Below are 23,484 nucleotides of genomic sequence, written 5' to 3'. Positions count from 1 at the left end.
GAAAAAAGAAAAAAAAAAATCATCCACTTCTTTTTAAGTATGTTTTAAATATTATAATTCTCTCTTAGGATCATCTTCCAATTTTACCTGTAACAAAGACACAAAGCCAATAAAACTAATCCACATGTTAACAGTTCAGATAGAGTAATAGTTCTGTGCTCTGGGATGTGTCATTATTAAAGAGGTACTGAAACTGCTACAAGTTGTCCTGAGTTAGAAAGCCTTAATTGTCAGGTGACAGCCATACTCTGAAGCTATTGTGCCATGTCTTATTTTCAGTTCCTTCCATCTTAAGACTAAAAAGAAGATTTTAGAAAAAATAAAAATCACCAAATCACTCTAAGAGTTTATATCCTCCAACTGGCAAAAAATATAGATTTTTCTAGTAATAATAAGACTTCTCATGCCTGTACTACCAGCACTTGGGTCACAGAAGCAGGAGAAAGAGTAATTTAAGACCAGATATAGCTACACAGGGAGCTCAAGACAAGACAGGTATATACAAGACCCTGTTCCAAAGAAGGGCAGAGGATTGGTTGAAAATTTTAGAGAAATAACTAACTTCAGAGAACTTATTAACAAATGATATAAAAGAACAATGTCTGTTTTAATGAACTTACTGACCCAAAGTCTAAAGCTCCACTAAAAGGTGAGCCCAGGAGCTAGCACTATGGAGTTGGCTCAGCAGTTAAGAGACAGCTGCTCTTGCAGAAGACCCACATTTGGTTCCCAGGACTCACATGACAACTTACAACTACCTGAAGCTTCAGTTCCTGTTCCACAGTACCCAATGCTGTCTTCTGGGCTGCCTTTGCAGGCACTGCATGCAAATGCTACATACATGCAAGCAAAAGCATTCATACACATAAAATAAGCATAAATCTTTTTTTAAAGAGTGAACCCCCCAAATTGGTAAATGTTTCTTCTTCATTCTGATAAACTGTCATCAAATCATTAAGTGTTTTGTAACATACCTTTGTAGAATGCCATTTTCCTGGGGTATTACACCATTGATAGCTGCCTGAAATGGGAAAAAAAAGGGGGGGACAGAATTTAACAAAATAGGTAACTGAGCTAGCGAAATGAAGAATGCCATAAAAGGAAGTAAACACACTTGAAATATTTATTTAAACAAAATACTGAATGTTCTCTTGGCAATAAAAAGCATCTTTTGTTAAGTGTTTCTACCTTACCGTAATAAAATATAGTATTTAGAAAGCTTTTCATTAAGACTCTTGTTTTTCCTTTGGAGAATTATTTGTGTTCATAATGCTGTTGGAACTATGTCAATAATGATGGCACTGCATAAACCAATTAGACTCTCCAAGGAGTATGGACCTTGAGTGAATTGAAATTGACCAATCAATACTATGTTCTAACAAAACTACTCAAGAGGTAATTTTTCCTAAGTCGAATGTTGGACCAACATTCTACTGGCTTCCCTAATAGCCTAGTTGTTCAAAAGTTCTTTCAAATCTGTGAGCTTCTTTTCTTCACACTTCTGATAATTTCTGCTTTCTACCTCCCCATTCCCACACATTCCACTTTATATTCAAATGATTCAAGTATAATCTGAGGTATTAAAAAGTGAGTCTCTAGTTTGACTGCATATAAATGAAAATAATGCTAAAACTAATACATTTCAAGTATGCAATCAGTACATAGAAAAGAAATTCAAATATCTATTGAAAATAAAAAGGATAAATGTATTTCTATGTGACAATATGCATTATTAGCAGATCAAATTAAATGGTAGAACTAAATCTTGCAAATTCCATGTTTGGGAAGTTTATGAAAGAGAGTAATAATTATTGCAGTATTAGCTTTGTTTCATCATCTACTTTTTTCCATTTCTGGAAAATCCTGAAAGTACAGAAATCAATGCCTTTTCTTTTCAAGTTGTTTCCATGCAATATGTAAGAATTCAAATAATTTCAAATTACATAAGCAACAGATATTTAACACACCGGTATTAGTACTTTTGCATTCACAATTCCCATCTTGCCATCTACTGACCCCTTATATACATACAATCTAGCATGAACCTAGCCAACAATATTTTTAGCTAGTAACCCAGAACTGTCTGGGCACTAATACAAGAGTTGTGAACAAGGCAGAATCCTATTATTCTCATGGATTATGTCCTAAGAAGAAAGGTATTCTTATTACAATCTTATCCCCATAGTAGCATTATCATTTATATCAATGTGAACTTCTAAAGAAGTCTCTCTCTCAATAGCTATGAAGTAGGCACTTTCTAGCTTCTGCCTCATTTATACCGTTAGTCTAGTGAACTGTAAGAAAGAAAATGAGATCAAAATTTCCCTACTTACATAGTGGCAAGTTAAAGAAATAAGAGTAGATATAAATGTCCACACTAAAATAGAGGTCTAAAATAGAATACGAGATTATAATTATAAACTAATGTGGGAGCTGAAAAGATAGCTCAGTGGTTGATAAGAGTCCTTGATAGTCTTGTAAAGGATCCAGGCTCAGTTTCCAACACCTACATTGGGTAGCTCACAACCCCTTTTAACTCCAGTTCTAGGAGATCCAATAGCTCCATCTGGCCTCAGTGGGTCCTGTACAAATGTGGTGCACACACATACACATGAGTAAAATTAAATAATTTTTCAATGAGTCAGTGTGTCCTCAAAAAGACTCTTAATATTTCATCCTTTCTAAAATGAAAATCATTTTTCTTGAGTAATTTTAAATTTTCCTAACTATAAAAGGTTATTGCTAATAACCAATTACATTAAGTTCATTCTTATAAACTTTTCTTCTAAATTACTATTTTTCAAATGTATTTTAAAAGATCTTTTACTATTTTTAATTGTGTATATGTATGTGTGCATGAGGGAGTGGATATGTGCATATGATTGTAGGTACCTACAGAGGCCAGAGGTGTGAGATTCCCTGGAGCTGGGGTTACAGGCAGTTATGAGCTACCCAATGTGGACCGTGGCAACTGTACTTGGGTTTTCTTAAAAACATGCACACTATAAACTGCTGAGCCATCTCTCCAGCCCTTACTTTTCAAACATTTTAATATGGCATCTTTCTGCAGACTTTCTTCAAGTATTCTTCAGTATTACTTCAAAGTTGATGATGTTCTCTTCTCTTTAATGAGGTCTTAGTAGAGGAACATAAAGGATGTAATAAGAAAAAATAATATAAGTCATCTCAATGTCGCTGGGAAGAAGGATGGTACCCAACACACCTCTAAAAGCAGAGCTTCTGTAGGAAGAGACAAGGGTAAGAGCATGAGGAGAGGATTCTGTTTTTATTTGTACTAGTTTTCTTGCTGTGGTTTGGTTTGGTTTTGGTTGGGTTGTTGTTGATGTTGTTGTTGTTGTTGTTGTTGTTGTTGGGTTTTCAAGACAGGTCTCTATAGCCTTGGCTATCCTGGAACTTACTCTGTAGACCAGGCTGGCCTGGAACTCACAGAGATTCTGCCTCTGCCTTTCTGGTTCTCTGCCTCCCTGCCTCTGCCCCTCTACCTCTGCCCCTGCCTCACACCTCTGCCTCCCAAGTGTTGGTATTGAAAATGTGCCACCACACCTGGAATTATTTTTCAAGTGCAAAAGTATAAACATTGTTTTTAGACTATTCAGGAAACAAGTTTTGTATGACTTTAAGAAAGGCTTGGATCAGGTAGCAGTGAAAGACTGTAAATATATATGTGAATTAGATTATAAGACATAAAGGCATTAAGAGTTTGCATAACCTGGGTATGTGACTCATGCCTGTAATCCCAGCGTTCAAGAGGCTGAGACAGTAAGATTGCCAAGTTTGAGGCAAAGCCTATGCTACAGAGTAAGTCTCTGTCTCAAAATAACAAAACAACAAATTTTCATTTAGTCAGAACATAATGAGAAAACAATTTTCAACTTACACCTTCCCTTTAAGAGCATGCATTTGGTCAGTAATATGAGACAGAAGTTGAAGAGGACTAAGAAAGATCTCAGGCTTCTGCTTTGGGTAGCTAGGGAGATGTTCCTGGTAGCTAGGAAGATGTTCCTGGTCCAGACCTTAGTTCTAATAATTTTGTTTCTAAAGTTTAAAAAAAAAAAAAAAAAAAAAGTCGTTCTCAACTCCCTTCTTTCTCACATACTGCATACTTTAAAATCTATGCTGAATCTATAAAGAATTCTTTATGTCCAAAATGTAGACTCTGACTGACCTTCTACTCACTCTGGTCTAAACCACCATCACAGTCCCTCTGGAATTGCATTTCCATAGTTTCCAGCCTTGGTCCATACACCTGATCTCTCCACACAAAAGCTAGCATAAATTCAGAGTCAAGTGAAACCCTTTTCCTTCTCAAAAGTGCCATAATACTTTGCCATAGCTGTAAGTCATCCACTTTAAGTATTTGGGGGTATAAATAGCAATCCTACTTTAGATAGATAGCCAAAAGAACTGAAAGTAATCTCAAATAGATATATGCACACCCATGTTCAGTCCCACTATTCACAGCAGGAAAAGGCAAAGTAACCAAAATGCTCATCAGTGGATGAATGGGCAAATGCAATGTAGCATGTTAATACAGTAAGTAAAATACTATTTGCTTTCAAAAAAGAAGAAAAGTCTTTCCTGTTATAATATGGACAGACCAAAAATATTACACTAGGTGAAATAAGTCAGTCATACACACACACAAAACAAATACTGTATATACTAGGCACCTAACAAAAATAGTAGAGTTCATAGACAAACAGAATGGTAGTTGCTGGGAACTTTGGGAAGAAAAAGAATTGTTGCCTAACCGGTATTACAGTTCTAGTATGGGAAGATAAAAGGCGCTTCTGGAGATCTGCTTCACAACAGTGTAGTATTTTGAATGTTAAATACATACATACATATATATGTATGTATGTATGTATGACTGATCACTGGTCATGTTTAAGTAAAACTGACAAAAATTACATATTCAAGCAGGGCATGTGATGACCTGACATATACATATATTATAATGATTATCACAACTGAACTAATACATCATTACTCTAATTAGTTGCCATATGTGTTGCATGCTCATGCTTGTGCATGGTAGAGGGGAAGAAGACACTTATGATCTACTGTCTTAGAATAATTTGAAGAAGTAAACAACACAGGCAGCATTATTGTCTATAACACTACATGGTTTGTATTGGCTCTCTAGAATGTACTCATGGTATAACTGAAAGTTTATGCTTTTTGGTCAATACATCCATTCCCATGTGCGATAAGTAATCATTGGCAACTACCATTCTAACCTGTTGCTAGTAGTTCACCTTTTTTAAGATTCCACATGTAAGAGATGCTTATCTGTGTCAGGTTTAGGTTGTTTCAATATCCTGAGTAATGTGAATAATGTTATAAAGAACATGGAAGTTTGTTCAGGTTAATTTGATTAAGAATTAAATGACATTTTAAAAGGCAAAGTACTTACAAAAGTTAGCAATGATAATTATCCATTTTCAATAGTTTTAATTAATAATTAAATTGTTTTTAAATTATCTATTTCGCTGTAACAATGCAGAGGTACATAATGTCTGCCCCACACTAAACTAGAAATCCAGATGTGTTTCCTACAGCAAGTTCTGCTCCTAATGAGGTTATTTGGAATGGAGCCCAGAAGCCATTTGTACAAGTTCAAGTGATTTTTAATGCAGTCAGTGTTAAATAAAAGTTTTTAACATACATATTAGGTACAAATAGAAAACATCTTTTACTACACCATACCATACAGAATATTTTTCCATAAGCTCTCTATTACTTCCAAAGTTACTTAATGTCTAAATGCAGAGATCTTCTATAAACCCCTGCTTTAAAATATACTCTTACCGGAGCCAGAACTTCACTGTATTCTAGCTCCATTGTTTACAAGCTATGTGATTGTAAGCGTTACTTAGTTCCTCTCTGCTCCAATTTCCCCATCCATAAAAGGGGGTTAATAATAGTATGTGTAGTCTGTAACCAAAATGTATGAAGGCAAAGGATGGCCACTATAAAGAAATAAGATTGCAGACAGCTTGGTTTTAGAAAAGCTTGGTTTTAGAAATTGTATTATTATTCTTACTACTGCGACAAAATATAAAAGCAACTGAAGCTTCAAAGGAAGGGTTTATTTTGGCTCACAGATTAGGGACACAGCCTTTCATGACAGGGAAGGAATGGCAGCAGGAATGTTAGACAGCTTGTCACATTGTACCTCTAAGTCGGGAAGCAGAGGGAAATGACTGTTGATGTTCAGCTGGCTTCCTTTATTCCTGTTTATTCAATCATGGACCTCAATCCATGGCATGATGCCACCCACATCTTCAATGGGTCTTCATTCCTCAGTTAAACCTCTCTAGAAACAATGTTGATTATAATCCTACTATATTTTCTCTGAAAACTACTGACCTAATAGTAAATATAAATAAATATGCAAAAGAGCCAAGAACACCTTAAAAATGGTAAGGCCAAGGACCTATACTATTAGGTTATCAAGGGTATTTCTAAATCTACAGTAACTAAACAGGATGGTACTGAAGCAATGATACTCAAACCAATAAAAAAGAGTGGAGAGTTAAAAAAATAAACACACATATAAGAATTCTCAATTTATTGGTTTTGGTTTTGGTTTTGGGTTTTTCGAGACAGGGTTTCTCTGTGTAGCTTTGGCGCCTTTCTTGGAACTCACTCTGTAGCCCAGGCTGGCCTCAAACTCACAGAGATCTGCCTGTCTCTGCCTCCTGAGTGCTGGGGATTAAAGGCATGTGCCGCCGCTGCCACCACCACTGGCTGCAAAAAGATATCACTGCAAAGAATAAGTAAAATAATTATCTTTTCAATAATTGAAAGCAAATCAAATTTATATACTATCAGGAGAAAGAAAAGAACAAGAAACTTCAGCCCATCCCATACCACATTCAAAATCAACCTCTGTGGCTGAAGAGGTTCAGCGCTTAAGAGCACTTGCTCTTGCAGGGGACCTGGGTTCAGTTCCCAGAATCTACATGGTGGCTCACAACTATCCTTAACTCCAGTTCCAGGGAATCTGATGCCCTCTTCTGATCTCTGCTGTCATCAACCAAACACATGGTGCACCATACATGCAGGCAAAACACCCATACACATAAATAAATCTAAAAAAATTTTAATCAATCCCAATGAATTACAACTCTAAATATAAAAGGCAAAGCAATAAAGCTTCTAAAAAAAATACAAAATATCTCCATGTGCACAGGGTAGACAGAGATTTCATTCATAACACAACCCAAAAATCAAAATTAACAGAGGAAAAAGTTACGACTGAACTATAATATTACTCATTCTTGTTCATTAAAAATTTTCATTAAAACAGCAAAAAAGCAGAACATAGAATGGGAGATCTTTACATCATACAACAAAGAGCTCTTATCCAGAAAATATAAAGAACTCTTGTGAATCAACAGGAAAACACCTAACTCAAAGGAAAAAAAAATAGAAACAAACTTAAACAAAAAACTGAATAGGCACTTAGAACACATTAAATACCCATTATTAACAAGGGAAGGATAAATTAAAACCACAACAAAATGATTCTATAACTTAAAAGAATAGAAAAAAATAAAATGACTGGCATCTACAGTAAGAATATGTAGGGTACCTAGAACTCATAGTCTGCCCATAAGTATGGGTGTGCTGGTTAGTTTTTTTGTCTGTCTGGTTTTTCTATTTGTTTGCTTTTTGGTCAACTTGACACAAGGGAAGGTCATTTAAGAAGTGAAAACCTCTATTGAGACTGGTCTGTGGACAAGCCTTTGGTGCATTTTCTTAGTAAATAATTGATGTGGGAGGGCCCAGTCCATTGTGGATAGTGCTACCTCTGGGCAGAAGATCGTGGGCTATATAAGAAGCAGGGTAAGCAAGCCAGTGCACAGCACTCCTCCATGGCCTCTGCTCCAGTTCCTGCCTTGGCTTCCCTCAACAATGGACTGCAATTGGGATGTGTAAGCCAAATAAACCCTTTGCTCCCCAAAGTGCTTTTGGTCACGGTGTTTATCACAACAACAGAAAGCAAACTAAGATAATAAGAAAGTTTGCACTGACAAGCACTTTCGTGAATTTCATGTAATGTAACAAGAGTGGATGCAGGGTTTAAAGGGAAGAGTGTTACTCTAAGAGGCTATATCCTGAAATCAAAGTGCATAATGAAACCAGACCACAAAAATGGCTCATGTTGGCTTAGCCAGAACATACAAAAGGAGACAGCATTCGTCTTCGTTTGTTCAACGAGATCTTGCAGTTTTGCTCTCACAGCATTACCTACTATGATTACTAACAAATGTGCTGGCTGTTAACTGTAAGCTGATTCAACCCTAACTAAGCATTGGCATTTAACCTCAACACTGCTAGCACCCATCTGCTGGCGTCCTCCACACATTACACAAGCAGGCTTGTCTGCCAGAGTGAGTAGGAAACAGACTGCTGCTCAGGATTAAAGGCTTTCAAAGGCTTTCAAAGGCAACACCCCTTCGGAAGGGCACATTTCTCTTCCCGAGCAGTCTGTACTGCTGAGAGGAAACATCAATAAACCAAGAAACTACCCACATGCCTTCTCATTTTTCCTATTCCACTTGTTCCATCTAATTTTGGGTAGCTCAAGTGTATCCTGCCACTGAGCTGCCCACTGCCTAACTAAGAGCCAGCATTTCACTTGTTTAAAACTCAGGACCAAACTGCTTCTGCTATATATAGCAGTGAATATGATTAATAAAAGTGCTGCCCTGAAACAAAAGGCATTATCAGTAGCTAGAGAGAAATTCCACAGTTACAAAATGAAGAATGGTACCACAGTCTGCATAGTGGATGTTCCCGCATGTTAAAGGCTTTTATTGGGAAGTAGTAGAATCACTGAGGATGAAAACTTGCTGGGTGGTCCTAAGGTCATGGGAGGGCACACCCCTGAGGGAGATGTGAGACCCAATCACTTTTTCTTGCTTGCTTCCTCCATAACTAATATTCTTCTACCTAGCACTTCAGCCAACCATCAGGCACTGCTCACTGCAAGTCCAAAACGAAAAAGACCAATTGATCATGGACTAGAACCTCCAACACTATGCCAAAGTCAATCCTGAAGCTATCTAGAGACTAGGTAAGAGTTACCTCATACCTTCATGATTGAGGAAATTTCAAGGATTTTAGTAGTTCAAGGATCAAAAACAAGTATTTTGTCAAAGTGAAACTCTGTTACATCACTACCAATGTGTCACCTATCTTTTCAAAAACTTTGTATGTGAAATCATAAAATCAGAGTTTCTGCAAATATGAATAAGGAATTTAAAAAGTAATATTTTTATTAAATGGACGAGACCACAAAGGCCCAGGGAGATGTAGTGACTTTCCTGAAAGAGCACAGCAAATAAACAGCTTTGCCAAAACTAGAAATCTAGTCCCTTAATTGCCAACCCAATACTGAGAGTAAGTAAAACAAACATAATAATCACAATTTTTATGGGAAAACTGATTCCATGACATTATAGCAAGACATGAAAACAACACGCAAGGTTGGAATATGGTTCTGGAACAGAAGGAGGCAGACACACACATTCATCCTGGGACGGTCTTAGGAAGACTTCTGTTTTGGAGTCCTAAAAGGTTGCTCACCTCATGGTCACCAGAAAGTAAGGAAAGGGAAGGTAGTTCTACATATCATATTCAAGGACATGTTCCCAATGACCTAACTTCCTCCCACTAGGCATCCCGTTGTGTTTTGTTTGTTTTAAATGTATTGGTGTTTAAATTTTTTTATAAAATATATTTTCTTCATATTCTTTTTCCCCCAACTCCTCCTAGACATTGTCTACCTCCCTACCACCCAACTTTCATTCTTTCTCTCAAAAAAACAAATCAAAAAACAAACAAACAAACAAAAAAAACTTGAAAAACCAAAAAGGCCAAAACATAATGGGTGGTGGGACTCCCGACCAGGACCACACATGGAGTACTCCTGAGCATGGGTTTTGCCCTAGAGTGTGGTTTATATACCCGGTGTTTATACTCCCACTGGAGAAAACTGGCTTTTCCTTTCCCAGCACATATCAACTGCAAACAGCTTCTCAGTTACCCTGTTTTTAGGGTGTACAATCTTCATGAACTGATGATGCTTACTTGGGAGGCACATCACAAACAGAGCTGTGAACTGCTGACATTCCTTCCTTGGATGGAACCAGGGAGGATCACTGGCCCTCAACAACCTGAGTATCCAGTCACTCCTCTCATCCATTTGTTGGCCTTAGGGCCTTGGGGCCCTGTGGACAGGGCCAGAATACATAGGCTGAGGAAGATCAGAGGAAGAGAGCTTTATGTGGCTTTATGGAGGTCATCATCCATGATGGGTAAAGATTTCCAGTGTGGCTACTTTGGAATCACCCATTTTCTTATCCTCACCTATGCTCTCTAAGTAAGCCCAATAAGCTCACTGGATCCCAAGGTTGAACTAACAGAATCATACTTTGGTGGTTTGTCGTTAGGACCTGAGGAAGAAAGGGAGATACTGTTCACACTCCTCCCAGGGTAAGGATTTTAGTGACATAAGGGTTCTACCACTTCCCAATAGCCCCAGGATTGTCACTAAGCCTTGAACACATGTCTCTGGAGGATGGGTATCCAAACTATAGCAGGTAGTAATGAGTATTGGAACATGCTGTTATGACAGATTACAGCTGCAATTCAATTTTGCAATGTGACTGGTGAGTTTCATAGATACCAAGCATTTAAAAAATAAAGATAGAAACTGTATCATTCAAAGCACTGTCTTTGCCATTTTTATACTATCAATAAAAAGATTGGCTTTTTAGAAAGATCACTCTGTCAACAGTGAGACTTAACTAAAGGTGACAGAAAAGACAGATTAAGTAGATTCTCTCAATAATACAAATTGTGACTTAAGCAATAGCAGTATCTTAGAGAGTACGGGAAACACTGCTTAGATACAGAGAAAGAAATGCAGACTTTAGAAAGTTGACCAAAATTCAAATCTCAGGAGTAACCTCTACAATTTAGATCAGGTCAATTAACTTCTTAAAGCTCATTTCCTAATCTTTATTATGAAAGCATAAAATTGATTATAATATCTACAGATGGTGGTTGCTGAGGGAACTTAAATAAAATTTGTGGAAGTAGGGAACTATTTTTTGCATGTATATTCTCTCAAAAAGACTGCAAAATCAATGTTTCAAATAAGCATTTTAAAGATAAATAAGGATAAAGATAAGCTGGATCTGAAATTCAAAACCTAGCAACAGTGAAGACAGAGAAATGAAAATCTGGTGGTACTTTAAGAAGACAGAAAAAAAAAATCCCCTCAGAAATGAATAAAAACATAAGATGAAGAAAGAAAACAGATATCAACAAAAATTTAACAAAGACTGAAAAATAAAAGTAAGCCAAATGCAGAAGCTCAGGCTTATAGTTAGTCCTAGCACTTGAGCGGCAACAGCTGGAGGATTACTGCAGGTTCAAGGCCAGGCTGGTCTACACAGAAAGTTCCAGGCCTGTGAGGGCTATAGAGAAAGACCTTGTCTCAAAAAAAAAAGCCAAAATATTTTTAAAGTTCATTTCATTTCATTGCTCAAAACAATAAAATAAAACACTAAAAACCTACAACAAAGGCAGTAGCAACAAACTGTAATACAATAAACATACAAGCCGGGCGGTGGTGGCGCATGCCTTTAATCCCAGCACTCGGGAGGCAGAGCCAGGCGGATCTCTGTGAGTTCGAGGCCAGCCTGGTCTCCAAAGCGAGTTCCAGGAAAGGCGCAAAGCTACACAGAGAAACCCTGTCTCAAAAAACCAAAAAAAATAAATAAATAAATAAAAAATAAACATACAAAATAAAGCATTACAATAATAGTGAATCAACTGCTTAAGGAAATACAAATCCAAAATCCAAAAATAGTATTATGAAAGTGCTACTGAATTTGCTTTGTTTTCTAAAATATCTGAATTCAGAGGCTACTGGAATGCACAATGATACCCTTAATTTTGACATCAGGAGAAATAAAATAAACCTCTTTGTTAAAATAAATAAATACATAAATCAAGCCAGGCAGTGGCTTTAATCCCAGCACCCAGGAGACAGGGGCAGGCCAATCTCTTTGTGAGTTTGAGGCTAGCCTGGTCTACAAAGCAAGTTCCAGGACAGCCACAGCTACACAGAGAAATTCTGTCTCGGAAAAAACAAACAAACAAACAAACAAAATTTCTATACAGCTGATTGTCAAAGACTGAACAAAGGTATAAAATAATGCATTTCCCTAGCTGTATTGATGAATCAGTGTAAGCTTACCAAATCTATTTGCAGGTCACTTATATCCATTCAACAATTACATATATCTTTTTTTTTTATTATTCTCTGTGAACATATAGAGCATATGATGTGTACACATGTATACAGGTGTCCATGGAAATATGCTCACATGCATGTGGTGGAGGTCAGTGGTCAACGTCCATTTTCTTCGATCATTCTTCACTTTTTTTTTTTTTTTTTTTTTTTTTGAGACAGGGTCTCTATCTGAACCAGAGCATCGGACTGCAGGGTTACTAACATGACACCATACCCTGCTTTTTATGTGGGTACTGTATAACCAAATTCAAGTCTTCATGCTTGTGCAGCAGGTACTATATATACTAAATGAGTTACCTCCCCAGCCCCAATTACACGTTTTCTTTAATGTCGAATTGTGTGTTGGCCTGTCTGTCTGTACTGAGTATGAGAACAGGCATCGATTGCTAAGCATTAAAAAAATAATAATAGTATAAGGAATGTACTGTTTCAGCTACAAGTGATCTTAGAGTTGTGCTATAGTTACTAGAAGTTAGTTAGTAGTATAAGGAATGTACTGTCAGCTACAAGTGATCTTAGAAAAGTTGTGCTATAGTTAGTTTGGATCTGGAATATTCCCCAAAGGTCCATGTGTTCCAAGACTGGGATTGTTGTGAGGGAGGTGGTGAAATTTTTGAGAGACAGAGCCTAACAAAAAGTCTTTAAGAACTGGGAGAATGTCATTAAAAAGGGTAGGAAAGCCAGAGCCCTTCCTTTTCTTCCTTTTTATGCCCAGGCCATGTATTCCAGCCAGGATGTGCTGTCCCATCAAAGGCCTAAAAAGCAAGAGAGAATGTAGGGGAAAACCCACAGGAAACTTAACAAAAGTAAGCCTTAAGAGATAAAAATAAACATGGCCTATTTAAGATTATACACTAATTGATTGAATTATATGTAAATTCATTTATACACTCCATGAAATAAGAAAAGTCATTCTTACAGGCAGGATAAATGGTAGAAGGCTTTTAATATCAAGCTAAAGAAAAAAATCCAAAGTCAAAAATTGAGCTACACAAATAAGGACCCCATTGCCAGGCGGTGGTGGCACACACCTTTAAGCCCAGCACTTGGGAGGCAGAGGCAAGTGGATCTTTGTGAGTTTGAGGTTAGCCTGGTTTACAGAGCAAGTTCCAGGACAGCCAGGGCTACACAGAGAAAACCTGTCTCAGGAAAAAAGAAAAAAAAAAAAAGAAGAAGAAGAAGAAGAAGCCCAGGACTGGGGAGGTAACTCAATGGGTAAAAGCACTTGCCATAAAAGCATATGGATCAGAGTTCAGGTCTCCAGGTAGGTACTCATGTAAATAACCAGGATGGCATGGTAGCACACCTGAAATCCCAGGGCTTAAAAGGCAGAAACAGAAGACCTCCCTCAAACCACCAGAGCACGCTGGTGAGATACACTGGCTGAATAAGTGAGCTCTTGGCTCAAGCTAAAAATCCTCTACAGTATCTAAAATAAACAGTGATTGAAAAAGACACCCAACATCAAACTTTGGCTTCAAATGTACTCCCACACTCATGCACCCACACACATTTAAACAAGCAGATACACACACACACGTACCCACACACATTTAAAGAAGTAGATACACACACACACACACACACACACACACACACACACACACACACACACACACACACACACGAGAGAGAGAGAGAGACAGAGACAGAGACAGAGACAGAGACAGAGACAGAGACAGAGACAGAGACAGAGAGAATGAGAATATACCACTATTCAGTTTCCTATAACTGAAGTGTATATAGAAAAAAATAGTTACTTTTACAAGTACATTGGTAGCTAATTCTACAATTAGGGGCATCTAAAGAACTATGCTGCCATTTTTTAAGCATGTGGATAGATTTTAATCATTATTCTTTTTTAAAAAGAAATAAAGCAAGTATATATGAGAGAAGTTGAATTCCTGCATAATAGATAAAATTTATAAATAAACATATCTGAAATATAAAAACTGCTAAAACATAAAATTTAAAACCTCAAAAATAACTTATTGAAGATGAACACAGCAGAACCTAAGGAGATATTAAGAAATATCAATGTATATGAATTTATATATTAACATCTTACTGAAGACTGAGAACTATAAGCCAAAACTTTATTTAAAGTTCTATTACTATTTAGTAGCACTGTATGTTTAAAAATTGATGGTAATAAATACAAAAAATTATACGGGAATTTTCATTGCCACATACTATTTTCTTTTCCAAGCATACCATGATGTGTATCAGTTGACCTTCGGGGCCAGCAGGAAGAACTGTCAAGTCATCACATTTACAGGTGTTGCTGAACCACACTGGCTTTGCAGCACTGGTATTTTATTTAAACCACTTCCAGTAACAGAAATAAATTAAATATCATAGGGCAATCTGAAAAAATAAGCCTACTTTTAAAATCAAGCTAACTTTTAGGTTGACAAGCTTTAAAAAGTATTACACACACATAGTATTTGATGGATATGAACAATTTTATAAACAATTCAAACTTTTGTTTTCTTTTAGATATTTAGGTCACAAAGCAATATCTACTAATACTAGTTCTTTAAGAATTAACATAATGCCTTTAGTTCCCTGGCACTGAACTGAATCCCTACTACTTCATTTAAGTAGTTTAGCTGTGTTCTAAAGTATAACTTAAATAAGTAATGTTAAATAAATAAAATAAAATAAAAACAGTAAATATAACTCTCCCTTTATCTGTGGGGATTTGGTTCCAGGAGGACACACATCCCTAGCCTAGTCCCTTATATAAATAACATGGCATACTTTCTACATACAACCCACTTATATCCTCCCTGTCTTAGTCAGGGTTTTCATTGTTGTGAAGAGACACCATGAACACAGCAACTCTTATAAAGAAAACATTTAATTGGGGCAGCTAGCTTACAGTTTCTGAGGTTCAGTCCATTATCATTTATGACAGGGAGCATGGCTGCGTGCAGGCAGATGTGGTGCTAGAACTGAGAATGATAGATCTTGCAGACAACAGGAAGTCAACTGATACACTGGGCGGTATCCTGAGCATAAGAATCCTCAAACACACAAGACACACTTCCTCCAACAAGACTATAACCACTCCAACAAAGCCAAACATCCTAAAAGTGCCACTCCCTATGACATTTTGGGGCCAAATTACATTCAAACTACCACACTCCCATATACCTTCAACGGTCTCCAGGTTACTTGTAATGACTAATAAATACTATGTAAAAAAGTCATACAAATACTTATTTTACTGTCTTGTTTAGGGAAATAAGAATGATTAGAGAAAAAAAAATGTCTGTGTATTCAGTACTAATGTAATTTTTTCCCCAAATATTTTCAAACTGAAGCTCATTTAATTCACAGATGGAGAATTACAGGTACGCAAGGGCTGATTGTATTTGTCATAACATTCTGAACTACTTAACATTTAACAACATTTCCTGGTAATTAGAAAATACAACTTTTTTATGTCTTTAAGCCTCTGAATATTAATCTAATAACATTTTTTAAAAGAAGAGATGCTTAGTTCATACAATAAAGTAATTTTAGAATTACATTATGTTTAAAGGGAAAGTAATCTAATATCCAGTGCAAAAATAAATAGAAAATGAAGTTACAATCATTTAGAAAATTGTAGGCCTCAAACAGTTTCAATTTGTAAACATGGGCTAACGTAAGTTTAACAAATTGAGAATTTCATATTTGTAACAATTTGGGTTTTACTTTGACAAGAAATAAATTGCTTCATATTCATTACAAAAGATGGTTATCTTTTTTTACCTACAATTTTCTCCAGAAGAACGGGTAAGAACTTTTAAACAGATTATATTATATAATGGATTATCCTTATGGCAGATTAGTACAACCAAAAATACAATAGAAAGATTTGTGAAAAGTTATTTCTCAATAAATGCCACACAGTAATGGACCATATAAATTTTACTGGTAAGATACAAAGATACTAAAACCTGTTCTATCCTGAGTTATCTTACCTTTTTCCTCAAGCTTGTTTATCAGATAAGTAAAAGTGTAACAATGTAATGTAACAGCAAAGACCTTAAAATACACAAATGATGGAAAGAGAATAGAAGAAAGATTGGTAATAAGAAAATCAACCAACCAATCAAGCCAACTGTCATATGCGAAAGACAAAACTATTAAGAAAATAAAAATTTCTTCCCAATAGATTAATAGAGAACCAAAGCAAGAACACATACAAAGCAAAACCTCTTCAAGCTAAAAATATCAAGCTAGAAGAACAGTAGGAAGAAAAAGTTCAGAGACAAAAAAAAGCATACCAAGTATGAATATGGGGAGATCCTGATAATCATTTTAAAAATAATCTTAGCACTATTATTTTAAGCTATGAAAATTCTATACAGACTGACTGTGCTGAAAAATCAATCAGTTCTACTGAACAGATAAATCACCTTAAACAATTGTCAACTTTGCTGAGCATTAATTTCTATACATAAATATGAACTAATACTGCCTACCTACTTTTCCGAGATATTGTGAGGATGAAATGGAATACTGTAGATAAATGATTTCACATGTCTAGCACTCAAGAAATGGAAATAATAAAAGATTGCTATGCAGCTAAAACCTGAGAATTTAAATATTGATGCAATTTCTCCTTTATCAGAGCAAGTAGATGTACAAATACCAAAGTGTCTGAAGGTTACTGATTATAGCCAATACTAAATGCTTGGCTGCTTTCTGAGGATACTCATTATGTCACTTACTTAACCATTCATAAAACTGCAAGTGTTCATAACACTTCTTAAGTAGAAAAATAGTTCACATTTGAGAATCTCTACAATCACATCCTGAACAGGGTAGTGATGAAAGATATTGTTCTACCTGATTTTAAGGTAATTATTAAAATAGATTTCTTCAAAAATAAAAAGTAATGAAGGGGAAATGTCAAAACACCTGGATGAAACTTAAAATAGGACAGGTTATATGTGTGAAAACTCTAGTCTTTACTGCTCAGTGTACATGACTTAATTTAAGCTTCTATTAGTACAAAATTATCTTTGGCAACTAGAAATTCCAAGATCAATCAGAAATGTAGATACCAACTTGTAGTGATATATTGTGTACCCTAATAAAATTTGCCTGAAGATCAGAAAACAGAACAAGCCACTAGACTAAACATAGAGGCCAGGCAGTGGTGGCACACACCTTTAATCTTAGCACTTGGGAGGCCGATATCAGTCTGAATCTCTGTGAGTTCAAAGCCACCCTGAACTACATAAGATTGACTCAGTCTAAAAGAGAAACAGACCCAGGCAGTAGTGGCACACACCTTTAATCTCAATACTTAGGAATCACAAGCCTTTAATCCTAGCAGTGAGATCTCATGCCTTTGCTTGGGAAGCAACCACACCTTTAATCCCAGGAGGTGATGGCTGGACAGAGAAAGGTATATAAGGCGGGAAGAGACAGGAACTAAAGGCTCCCTTTCAGCTAGAGGCTTTTTTAACTGGAGCCTTTCAAGTGAGGACTCAGAGGATTCGTGAAGTTGGCGAAGTGAGCTGTGGCTTGTTCCTTTGTCTCTCTGATCTTCATGCAAATTTTATTAGGGTACACAAAATATCACCACACCAACTGGCTCATTTTTGTCTCCAGTTGGAGTATGTAGCTAAAGATATATGCATGCACTCTGAATAATTTTTCTTCTACAAAATAAAGAGTATCAGCCAACATAGGCAAAAACTGAGTGTAAAGTTCAAAAATCATTTACTATGAACATGGAATACTTAAAATACAATATGACAAGATTGGTGCTGCTTATATTTTATTTCACTTTTGGATTATCAAATTCTAACTCGCTGTCAATCATTTTTCCTCATTTACTTACCTATGTGGATATAAATGAAAATAGAGCTTCATCTTCTAAAAAATAATCTCCACTACAATGATATTTATCCTATCTTAACTACAAATACAGGACCATGTGGGAAATGTTAATAATCTGAGATAGACAGCAGGAACTGGATGGTACATATCAAGTGAAACATTGTATTTTCACAGAGAATATTTGTTATCTGTGTGACTAAATCAACAAAATAGTAAAACATTTACAAGCATTACCTATAGAAAGTTATTGAACAAGGTCAAGACACAATGTGTCTCACCCATTTTTCAGGACACTTCCCAAGTTTAGGTGCAGTGGAATAATCCTTTTATACACTGTGAAGATTTGTTGCTATGATTAGTTTAAGAAAGAAGCTGACTGGCTAATAGCTGAACAAGATAAGGTTAGGCAGGAGAGCCAGACTAGGAGAACACTGGGAGGAAGAAGGACAGAGTCTGGAGTTCCCAGCCAGATACAGAGGGAGCAGGAGATGAATGTGCCATGCTAATAAAGGTACCACCATGTGGCAGAGTGTAAATAAGGAATATAAGTTAACTTAAAATGTAAGAGCTAGTTAGTAGTAAGCCTGAGCTATTGGCTGTGCATTTATAATTAATAAATGCTTCAGTGTGTTTATCTGAGAGCAACTTCGGGACAGGAAAACTTTGCCTACATTTAGGACTATAGCATGAATGTATCCCCTAAATTTCCTATGTTAGAAAATTAAGCAGCTTGGCACAGTGGTTTAATCCCAGCACTCAGGAAGTAAATGGATCTCTGAGTTTCAGGACAGCCTAGCCTATATAGCCAGTTTCAGGTCAGCCAGAGCTACAAAGTGAGACTCTGTGGGGCTTAGAGGGGATTAAAGCACCAAGTCATATATTAATTATATGTGCAAAGTAGAACCTTTGAGAAGTGACTGGGACATAAAAGCTCTGTCTTTGTTAATGCATCCATTCATTACTAGATTAACAACCAATTAACAGGATAATGACAGAATAGCTTTGTTATAAAAGGCTCTCCCTTAAGACTGGAATAAAGAGAAAGGTGCCCTCAGGGCAAGAACCTACCTAGCTAAGTTTCCAACCTATAGAAGAGAGCATAATGTTCCTGGAAGGCACTGCAATAAAAAGCTGCTACTAATGTGGTTCAGGAGAGTGAGGATCCAACCCAAGCTTGGCAGTGTCATCCACATGGCAAGAATGCATGAGTAAATGAGTTGGAAAATCTTCCACCATAGTTTCAAAGAGCCACTGGGGCTACGTAATGCATGACAGGGGAGTCCCTATCTGGAAGTCCCGAGATGATGCTGCATAAAGCTCTAGAAATAAAGCCTAGGTTGCAATGGAGACTCCCAAGATGTTGGTTATGCCAGAGACATGAGACATCTATCAGGGAGAGCTGCACAAAGGGAGTGCATCCAAGCCTAGAGAGAGGTATGTTACAGGCTGCAAAGCTACAAGGGCAGAGCTGCCTACACCTTTTGATACCAGACTTGGAGCTATAGGATTTGAAGTTGGTCTCTCTGGGTTTCAGTTTTGCTTTGGCCTAATATTTCTTCACTATGCACAAATTCCTTCCTTTTAGAAAACTAATGCCTTAGGGTTTCTATTGCTGGGAAGAGACACCATGACCACAGCATTTAACTGAGGCGGTGGCTTACAGCTCAGAGGTTCAGTTTATTATCCTCACAGCGGGGACCATGGCAGAGTGCAAGCAGACATGGAGCTGATTACATCTTGATCAGAAGGCAACAGAAAGTGGACTGAGACACTGGGCATGGCTTGAGCATATATTGAGCCCACCTCCACAGTGGCACACTTCTTCCAACAAGGCAATACCTACTTGAACAAAGCCATACTTCTCCCTTTGAGCCACACTCCCTATGAGCTTATGGGGGCCAATTACATTCAAACTACCATATTCCACTCCCTGGTCCCCATAAGCTTGTAACTATATCATAATCCAAATACATTTATTCCAACTTTTAAAAGTCTCCATAGTCTATCACAGTCTCAACAACATTTAAAAGTCCAAAGTTCAAAGTCTCTTCTGAGATTGATGCAATCTGCTAACTGTAATCACCCAGAAAATCAAACTGAAAAAGCAGATTACATACTTCCAACATATAATGGCACAGGATATACATTGCCATTCCAAAACGTAGGGAAGGGAGCATAGTGAGGAAATACTGAAAGACTGAAAACTTCCTGGGCAAACTCCAAACTCTGCATCTCCATGTCTGATGTCAAAATGCTCTTCATATCTCCAACTCTGTTGAGCTTTGTCGACTACAACACACTTCTTTCTCTTGAGCTGGCTCTACTCTCTGTTAGCAGCTTTCCTTGGCAGGTATCCCACAGCTCTGGCATTTCTAACATCTTGGGGTCTCCAAGGCAATCCAGGCTTCAACTTCACAGCTTCATACAATGGCCTCTCTAGGCCTCCATGCAGGGACACCCCTGACACATGCCTGGCCTCAACAGCTTACCTTAGTTGAGGGGGCCAATTCCATAAGCCATTTCTTCTATCTTTACCTCTAAAACCAGAACCACATGGCCAAAGCTGCCAAGTTCTGCTGCTTGCTGGAGCTGGAATATGACCCCCTCATCCAATTACATCTTCACCAGCTTTCTATTTTTTGACTGTTACCTTCACTGCCTAAGCTTGGCTGTCCTTGAACTTGCTCTGTAGACCAGGCTGGCCTCAAACTCAAGGATCACTAGGCTCTGCCTTCCAAGTGCTAAGATTAAAGGTGTGTAGCACCACACCCAGTTCTAAGCTTTTCTTTAATTCCTTTACAAAATTTTGGAAATCTAGCTAGATGGGATCTTGTCCTGAAGTCACCACTCTCTTTATTCCATTTCTTAATCCGTTTATTTCCTTGAATATAGGATTTATCTCTATTCCACTTCCTGGTGCCCCCTTTTTTCAATCTGTACACTTTGTATTTTTTATTTGCTGAGCTTGTTTCTAATCTTCATTAGAGTTACCACTAAAAACCACGTAACAGAGTATATACTAGGCTGTTTTGAGATTTCCTCGGCCAATGGAATTAATCCAAATCTCTTCATGTTAGCCTTAGGAAGTATGTCACTGGGGGAGAGTTTTGAGAGTCAAAAGACACCATTTTGAGTTTGCTCTCTCTGCTTGATGCTTTAAGTTAAAATGTGAGCTCTCTGTTTCTACTCCAGCAGCCATGCCTGATGCCTACTGTCTCCACTTCTTCATCATATAGTCTCATCCTCTGGAATCCCAAGTCCAAATAAACTCTTTCTTCTATATAAAAAATAAAAAGTAAATAAAAGTTCTCTCTTATATGCCTTGTTCTGTCTCACCATCTTATGATACAACAAGAAGCCTTCACCAACCATGTCCTTGGACTTCCTAGCCTCCAGTCCTGGTCTAACAGATATCTGCTATAGCTTGGATCTTGAATGCCTTACATATGTTGAAAGTTTGCCCCCCCCCATCCAAGATGTTAGTGGGATATCATGAAGCCTATACAAAATGGAGCATACTAGGAGGGAGTTACATAGCTGAAGATGTGCCTTTGAAGGAGATAGTGGGAACCCAGCACAACCCCTTATTCCTTGGATGACACAAGGCAGTCACTTCTTTACTGCAGGATGTTTGATCACACTGTCAACACTGAGACTGGGAAGTGTGGCTCAGCCCTAGCACACACCTTTAATCCAAGAGCTTTCTGCTTGAATATCATAAACAGAATTAAATAAAGTCAACCAAAGGTCAAGAGACAGAGCAAGCAATCAGTTGACAGGAAATGAACATAGGATTATTAAGAAAAAAAACGAAGAATAAGTAAAGAGTAAGGAGGAAAAATAGAGAGATACAGAGGAAGTAGAAGTTTGAGACAGTGTGGGAAAATGAAGCTTCTGGGATGTCAGCTGAGGAGGAAGTTCAGCTGGGTGCTTTCTCTGCCTCTCTAAGCTAGCAGGCTTTCATCCTGGCATCTGGCTCACAAGTCTTTATTGAAAAAATTGAATGATTAAGATTTTTGTTAAAAACAACACTTGTTTGCAATGTGCTCCTGCCGTGGTATATTACCTTATCATATACCTAAAATCAACAGGGTAAACCAACCATGGACTAAAACCTCCAAAATTGTAAGCCAAATAAGTCTTTCATCTTGTTAAGTTGACTATCTCAGGTTTGATACAGTACTGCAAAGTTGACTAATGCAACTTCTATTCTTCATAAGATAACCAACTAGTCTTAGATATTTACTACAATAACAGAAAACAAAATAAGTCTTTTAGAGATCATAGCGTTACATTTTTCTTTTCCTTTTGGTTTTTGTTTTGGTTTGTTTGTTTGGTTGGTTGGTTGTTTTTCTTTTTCCTTGCTTGCTAGAGATGGAGTCTCACTCCATTGTCCTGGCTGGCCCTGAACTCACTACAAAGAGTAGGTTGTCCTTGAACTCAAAGAAATCTGTCTGCCTCTGCCTCCTGAGGGATGGGATTAAGAGTATATGCTACCACACCCAGCTTGTTACATTTTTTAAATCATCAGTGCTATCTAGTAAAAAACTAGATCTATGACATTCACTCAATGGTCATTCAATGAATAAGTTTTTAATTATAATAGTTTTCCATTTCATACAATTCCTGAATACAGTGCCAAATGCATTTTTCTTTACAGTTCTCTAGTAATCATGCACAGAAATGAAGAAAAGATGTGACAGATAAAGATGAAATTTAAAACACTGACATCCTAAGTTAAAAACTTAAATTATGCAAAATGTTCTAATAAGATTCATGAAATGTAGACCAATGACAGTCATAATTCAGACACACACACACCAAAAAAAAACCCACAGAAAATGGAGTACAGCATTATTAAAAGTTCCGTGAAAGTTTGAACTAGTCATGTGCTATTTCATATACTTCATTTAACAGGCGTTGTTGGCACACACCTTTAATCCCAGCACTCAGAGGCAGAGCCAGGTGGATCTCTGTGAGTTCAAGGCCAGCCTGGTCTACAGAGAGAGATCCAGGACAGGCAGCAAGTTACATTTAACACACACACACACACACACACACACACACACGCGCGCGCGCGCGCGCGCGCGCGCGCGCATGCGTGCGTGCGTGTGTGTGTGTGTGTCTGAGTGTGTGTGTGTGAAAGCTGTATGAAAACAGAAGAAATGAGAAAATATACCAAGTAGAAGCTAAAAAGGTATACAACTTTCAGTGAAAATAAAAGTAGAAGCTATATTACCAGCTAAAAGATGATTTCAAATGAAAAAGTTTAAGTT

The 23,484-nt window shown here is 37.2% G+C and overlaps 1 protein-coding gene across 1 annotated transcript in view; it reads right to left on the bottom strand.

The window, feature by feature from the left end:
• Faf1 (Fas associated factor 1) overlaps positions 1-23,484 on the bottom strand; it is a 339,484-nt gene that overhangs the window by 264,036 nt on the left and 51,964 nt on the right. The window contains exon 3 of the mRNA XM_076564728.1: positions 975-1,021. Coding sequence (XP_076420843.1) covers positions 975-1,021 — 47 coding nt within the window. The remainder of the gene's footprint in view (positions 1-974; positions 1,022-23,484) is intronic.

The sequence above is a fragment of the Peromyscus maniculatus genome, chromosome 2 (assembly GCF_049852395.1).
Source record: "Peromyscus maniculatus bairdii isolate BWxNUB_F1_BW_parent chromosome 2, HU_Pman_BW_mat_3.1, whole genome shotgun sequence".
NCBI classification, from domain to species: domain Eukaryota; kingdom Metazoa; phylum Chordata; class Mammalia; order Rodentia; family Cricetidae; genus Peromyscus; species Peromyscus maniculatus.
Note: the sequence above shows the minus strand (reverse complement) of the source record. Positions and strands in the feature narration are given on the sequence as shown.